Source organism: Buceros rhinoceros, unplaced genomic scaffold (genome assembly GCF_000710305.1).
Source record: "Buceros rhinoceros silvestris isolate BGI_N320 unplaced genomic scaffold, ASM71030v1 scaffold18869, whole genome shotgun sequence".
In the NCBI taxonomy this organism is placed as follows: Eukaryota; Metazoa; Chordata; class Aves; order Bucerotiformes; family Bucerotidae; genus Buceros; species Buceros rhinoceros.
In genome coordinates, this window is record NW_010433518.1 from 9,224 (window position 1) to 9,697 (window position 474).

Consider the following 474-nt stretch of genomic DNA (forward strand, 5'->3'; position numbering starts at 1 on the left):
GTCGTCGCTTCTTAGATGTGGCAGCGCTGTTTTCATCTTCTTGAGGTGCTTCTCCTCGATGCTGTTCTGCTGCAAGGCTGGTGACTCTCCTTAGCTGCCTTCCCTGGGCAGGGCCTGTCCCAGACCTCTCTTGTTATGTGATCCAGTGACAAATGATGCTGGAGTTTTGGTCTAATTTTTTTGGCCAGGGATGAGGATTTTTTCCCCCCAGCTCTGTAACAGCTATAGCAAAAACCATGAAGCTGTTTATAGCCTGCGAGACCCCAGAAAGGGGAGAAGGTCTGGCAGAGAGGGGCCTCTCCGGACTAAGGCATCATTAACCCCCCCTCTCTTCCTTTTGCAGACATGTCCGCTCTGATTTCACTCAGGAAACGAGCTCAAGGGGAGAAGCCTTTGGCTGGAGCTAAAATTGTGGGCTGTACCCACATTACAGCACAGACCGCGGTGAGTGGCTGGTTGCTTGGGCGTCTGGGG

At 52.7% G+C, this 474-nt stretch overlaps 1 protein-coding gene across 1 annotated transcript in view; it reads left to right on the forward strand.

Annotated features, from left to right (window-relative positions):
• AHCYL1 (adenosylhomocysteinase-like 1) overlaps positions 1-474 on the forward strand; it is a gene marked incomplete at its 3' end in the record, with an annotated part of 8,252 nt that overhangs the window by 1,140 nt on the left and 6,638 nt on the right. Inside the window, exon 3 of the mRNA XM_010144152.1 lies at positions 344-444. Within this exon, the coding sequence (XP_010142454.1) occupies positions 344-444 (101 nt within the window). The remainder of the gene's footprint in view (positions 1-343; positions 445-474) is intronic.